This window comes from Sorex araneus, chromosome 4 (genome assembly GCF_027595985.1).
Source record: "Sorex araneus isolate mSorAra2 chromosome 4, mSorAra2.pri, whole genome shotgun sequence".
NCBI classification, from domain to species: domain Eukaryota; kingdom Metazoa; phylum Chordata; class Mammalia; order Eulipotyphla; family Soricidae; genus Sorex; species Sorex araneus.
In genome coordinates, this window is record NC_073305.1 from 158,834,140 (window position 1) to 158,839,545 (window position 5,406).

Genomic DNA, 5,406 nt, shown 5'->3' on the forward strand with positions numbered 1-5,406 from the left:
AAAGGGTGGCTATTTATGGTGTAAGTTACCATTACTGTAAAATGTAATGAAATTGCTGTCCAGTTAATAGACTTATCTAAGCTTATTCTGAACAGCATTTGTGGACCTGCAAATCAAAACACAAGACAAGGCAAACTCACAAATAAGTGAGTTTGACCTTTTTCAGCCAGATGCCAACAGTTGTCTAAGAAGCTCTGTATCACATCTGTATATGAATATCACTGAAGCAGAATAAACTAAGCCAGACATTGAGCCACTGAAGACTAATAAAAGGAAAAATAGAAGGAATCTACAAAGTTTTTATGTATTTTCTCAATTTTTTGCAAAAACACTACTAAATTAGGGTTATTAGCCGGAGAATAACAATGAAGCTCAGAGGATACTAAGCAATACAAGATCACAGTGTTTAATGACAGTTTTTATTCCATTTCAAGCATTTCTAATTCTGATGGTATACTATTTCCACTGTACATGGACTTTAATGATATTCTCAATTGAATACAAATTGAATCTTAGGTCAAAACTGAAGTTTAATGTAATTTTCATTAGAAAATCTTACATATCTGTTAGTTTTTTTCTCATCATTTTTATTATGATTCTATTTCAATTTCACAAATCTCAAGCCAGGAACTACTCTGGGAGCAGATGTATTGTTGAGGAATTCTCTTTAAAGACTCCACCAGTGATAATTAATTTGATGGCTTTTCGAAACCAAGGGTAAAAGAATGCATAAATTAAAGGGTTCATTGCTGAGTTGTAGTAACAAAACCAAATCAGGATCTCATAAATATATGTGGGCGTGATGAAACCTAAGAAGGCATCAATTACCGAATCAATGAAATAGGGCAACCATGTAATCAGAAAGGCCATCACTGCAATTCCCAGTGTTTTGGCTGCTTTTCTTTCCCTCTTGGCCACTCTTTCTTTGTAGCTCTCTGAGGCTGTCTCAGTCTTACTGCTCATGCTTTCAATTTTTCTAGCCTGCTCTTTAGCAATGAGGAAGATTCTGGAGTAAATGATTATCATCACAAGTGTGGGGACAATAAATACTAGAAAATCTACCAATACCCAGTTTTGATTCACTGCAACTTGACAGCCTCCTACACAAGTGAGAGCACTTACTAGTTCCTCCAATCCAGCACTGTTTCCACCTGAGCCAAAAAGGGAAAAACTGTAAGTAATGGAAAAGAGCCAAGAGAAACCAATACATAAGCTAGACATAGATGTTGTGAACCTGGTTGGATAGGCCAGAGGGTCAGTGACAGCAATGTATCTATCCACAGAAATAAAACACAAGTGGTAGAGGGAGGCATAACAGAACGACCCTTCAAAGCAGGAGTGAAATTTACAGTATCTCTCTCCAAAGTACCAGCAGCTCTCCACAGACCTCACCGTGCTGAAGGGCATCACAGTCACTCCCACCAGGAAGTCCGTGCAGGCCAGAGAGGCGACCAGAAAGTTGGCTGGAGAATGTAGCTGCTTGAAGTGAAAAATCGAAATCATTACCATGAGGTTTCCAAATATGGTCAGCACAACGCCAAAGCCAAATACTGCATAGAGAAGCAGGCGGGGGCCGGGTGAGTAGGAGGTTTTGATACAGGATCCATTGAGGTTCTCATAGCACAGCTCCACAGCCGCAGGAGAGGGAGAATCACCGCTCATGACTCTCAGTGTGGGTACCTGGAGAAACTTATCCTTTGTGGCCAATATGTCCTTCCAATTTTCATAAGCCCTTTGAAAATGATATACACAGTATGTCAGTAATTACTGGTGCTTTTCTAGTCCTACTTCTCTGTAAATACAATTTTCCGTTTCATGTTCGGAAAGTGAGTTATCTCATTGCAAAATATAGTGTTTTTTAAAATGAGAAGTCAATTTTCATCATTACCTAGAAAATACTCACAATCTAATTTAAATATTACCATTCTTTCCCTTATCTCAGACTTCTTACCTGAGAAGCGTTCATCGAGGGTCTAGTATATGATGCACAAATCTGTGCTTTATTACTTCCTTTCATAATTATCAGAGAACTCGGATGGTGCAACAAAGAATTTGTCCCCTAAGGAATGTCGCTGATAATTACAAATTACCCAAACACCTTAAGTTTGAATCCCAGTAGCACATGGTGTGAGAAGAAGTAAGCTTATTAATGATAGAAATTTTACGCTCATCTTGTTTCATGATGATACCTTCATAATAAAAGTAGGGAAAATTTAACAATAAAAATGTACATCAAAATTAGAAATGTGCAGTGTACTTCTCTTTAGGAATCTTTGAATATTTCAAAAGTTAAATTATTTACCGTACTAAATATTGGGAACTGGACTTTTATTTAGTAAGAAAATTCACTTCATTAACTGTTACCAAAGTTAATTCAGGTATTTCTGTATTCTATACATATTGGTTGTGTTTAAAAATTAACTACCAAGTAACATATTAATGATGTCAGAAAAGAATATTTACAAATGTGGATATTTTTATATTATGACTTCATTTCACCATTGACAAATTGTCTTATCTATATGAATTTCTACAATAGAAACATATTTAGGTTACCCTAACTTATTAACTGCTTGATTGATACTTTTATAAGATTCCTAACTCCTGCCTACATGTATGAGATTCTTCTTTGTTGTGCTTATTATAACTCTACTTTGAACCCTGTAATGTATGCTCTATTTTATCCATGGTTTAAGGAAGCCATTAAAGTTATTGTGTGTGGCATGATCTTCAGGAACTATTAAGCAACAGTGATTTGTCTGCCAGGCAAATATAAGCACTCATTTAGGAAGTTGAAGGTTTCTTTATAATTACAAATGGAAAGACATTTTAAAAATCAACTAAGACTGTTAATGAAGAAACTAAGTACTTCTCAAATTAAATAGGATTTATCAACTTTTTTCCAGTTTTTAAAGAGTTCTATTCTCTTGTTACTACTTAAAAATAATTATTGATAAATGAATATTAATTCCTCTTGTTAGCTGTTGAGCTAACTTACTTTGTGCATCCTTTTCTCTGCTCTGCTCTTAAAGTCAATTGACTCTCTTCTTTGCACACTGAAAATATATTCGTTTCTTTGATTTCCTTATCTCTTCTCTGTTAATGCTTATTATTCACTTGCAATGTGTCAAACACTTCTCTGAACATCTTTATCAGGCTGTTTTTTTTTCCCCCAAGGGAAACTGTTGTAAAGCAGTACAATCTAATATATGTCCTCATTGCATGGTCTCTGTGTCAGACATTTGTTTCAGCATATCCTAAATTTGTCCTCTTGTATTTAGCATTTCTGTGCTTCTCACAGGTGCCTGTGAGATTGAGATAGAAGAATTCGCAAACAATCTTTGTTTCATAGATGGTTGGCTGCTTTGTTCAAAATCACATTTGTCCATTTATATCATTTCTGTTATTTTTCTCTTTCTCTTCCTTTTTTTGATGTGATTTTGATGTGACAAACAAACCTGTCCCCCACGTTCCATTGTGAGACTTAACACAGTTCTGATGGCATTGTTTGGAGGAGGTGACATTCCTTTTAGTAGAGATGCTTATACCCATTCTGGTTGTAGCTCTTGTCATGAGTCACTGTGGTTCAATTACTGATGCCTGTCAGGCAGCACACTGAAAATACAGTGACTATTTAGGGGGAAGGGTTATGGTGCTCACCGGGGATAGCAGGGTGAGGGTTGCATGCTGTAGTTGCACTCTCCACACACTAGATGTAGTATGGTTTGAAATTGCTTGTGGTTGCTCAGAGTCAGAGAGCAGAGCTACCAGGCAGAGAAAAGCAGCATTTTCAGAATCCTGGTGTATTTGGTAACACAGGGTATCAAACATATGGCCTCAGGCTTATAAGGCTTGTGTTGTAGTCACTGAGCTATCTCCCAGTCTCCACATTTCTATTATATCTTGCATTAGATGTTCTTAAGATGACTCTGTCCAATAATATTTTCTCATAGCTACTAAACGATTGAAAATAGTAGAAAATAAAATCAGGAGCAGATTAACTAAGACAATAAAAGCATCTCAGTCTTAGGCCTCACTGCATATCATTATTGATTTTATGACTGCCGTGTATAATAAATTCATTTATTGCTTTATTTTTAACCTAGCATATTATTTTGAGGCTTTTGAGTATAGGAGGAAGGGACTAGAAAGGGAGAGAGAGGGAAGAGTAACGCGTTCAAGAGAGAACACGGGCTTCTCCAAGGGTGGAAGAAGCCCCTACACATAACCGAGCTTTAGACACAAAAGTATAAAAGCATGGAAGTACACATCTCAAGAGGGGCGATCAGGGCGACACATGTGCTCGGGTGATACATGTGCTCGGCCATGCGGGTGCAAGCAGCACATGGGCTCAGGCAGCATATGCGCTGTGGAGAGCCTCCACAGGACTGTGCTTCGTAAACAACACCTGTTCTTGTTAATTGCACCGTGAATAACTCCTAATAAGAAAAATAGGATGTCCTGTCACGCCCACAAGGTGTAACTAGCCTATCAGCTGCAGATATTTGGGCGTAAATAAGCAGCGAGAGGTATATAAGGAGGGAAGCTGCCTAGCTAGTGGGTTCCCCCCTGGTTCCTCTTCCTTTGTCCTCTTTTCCGTTTGCATGAGTAGGTCTCTTAATAAATCGCTGTAAGAAGAATCTCTGGGTTTCATGTTATTTTACAATGCGCCAAATTAATTTATTGCTTTAAAGGGCTATCAAAACCTTCTTAGGTTAATTAAACTTTTCTCTTTTTCAGTTATTATAAACCTATTTCTTTACACTTTATTTTACCCTTGGTGGAAAGTGAGATTAAACTTGTAAGTGGTCAAGTCTTACACTATCTACGACCAACCGTAAATTTAATTATATACAAATGTAAACTTTAAAATAATAATTTGAAAAATGTTAAATTGATCTGGTGCTGTTGGAAATTTCCCAGTAAGTATGATACAAAGTGACATTAACTTCATGAGCATACTGCATGAAAGTGATATTTTAAATTGGTGAGTGAAATGGTGCCTCACTTTAAATAGCATGATAACCTTTATGGTTTTAATTTCTTGAGGAAATCTTTAGCATTTAATAAGATTCTCTATGTAATGATTTTTATTCCCTAATTAATGGTTTATACAAGATTCATATTTCATAGTTGCCTCAAAGCAAACATTGTTAACTGATTCTTGAAAGCCTTGGGAAAATGCTGCCATATTTTTCTTATTTCTCCTACCTGCTTTATATTCTCTCCCTTTATAGAAGATTTTTTCATGTTCCTGTGAAGATTTTATTCCAAATGTCCTTTCATTTTAGTTTTAATCAGTTATATTCACAGCTTCTGGACTTTATGTAGCTCCTGAAAGTGTCTGAGTCACATTCACTTGCATATCAGACTTGGATTAGGATCTAGAATTTACGTTTTGGAAGA

The 5,406-nt window shown here is 36.5% G+C and overlaps 1 protein-coding gene across 1 annotated transcript; it reads right to left on the reverse strand.

The window, feature by feature from the left end:
* Nucleotides 1–630: 630 nt before the first annotated feature.
* LOC129404316 (trace amine-associated receptor 7a-like) lies at nucleotides 631–1,662 on the reverse strand. The gene has a single exon (XM_055136621.1). The coding sequence runs from the start codon at nucleotides 1,660–1,662 to the stop codon at nucleotides 631–633; it is 1,032 nt and encodes a 343-aa protein (XP_054992596.1).
* Nucleotides 1,663–5,406: the final 3,744 nt, after the last annotated feature.

Bases quoted from the DNA above. Each gene is read 5' to 3' on its own strand.
- LOC129404316 (XM_055136621.1), bottom strand. From the start codon at position 1,662: ATGAGCGGTGATTCTCCCTCTCCTGCGGCTGTGGAGCTGTGCTATGAG.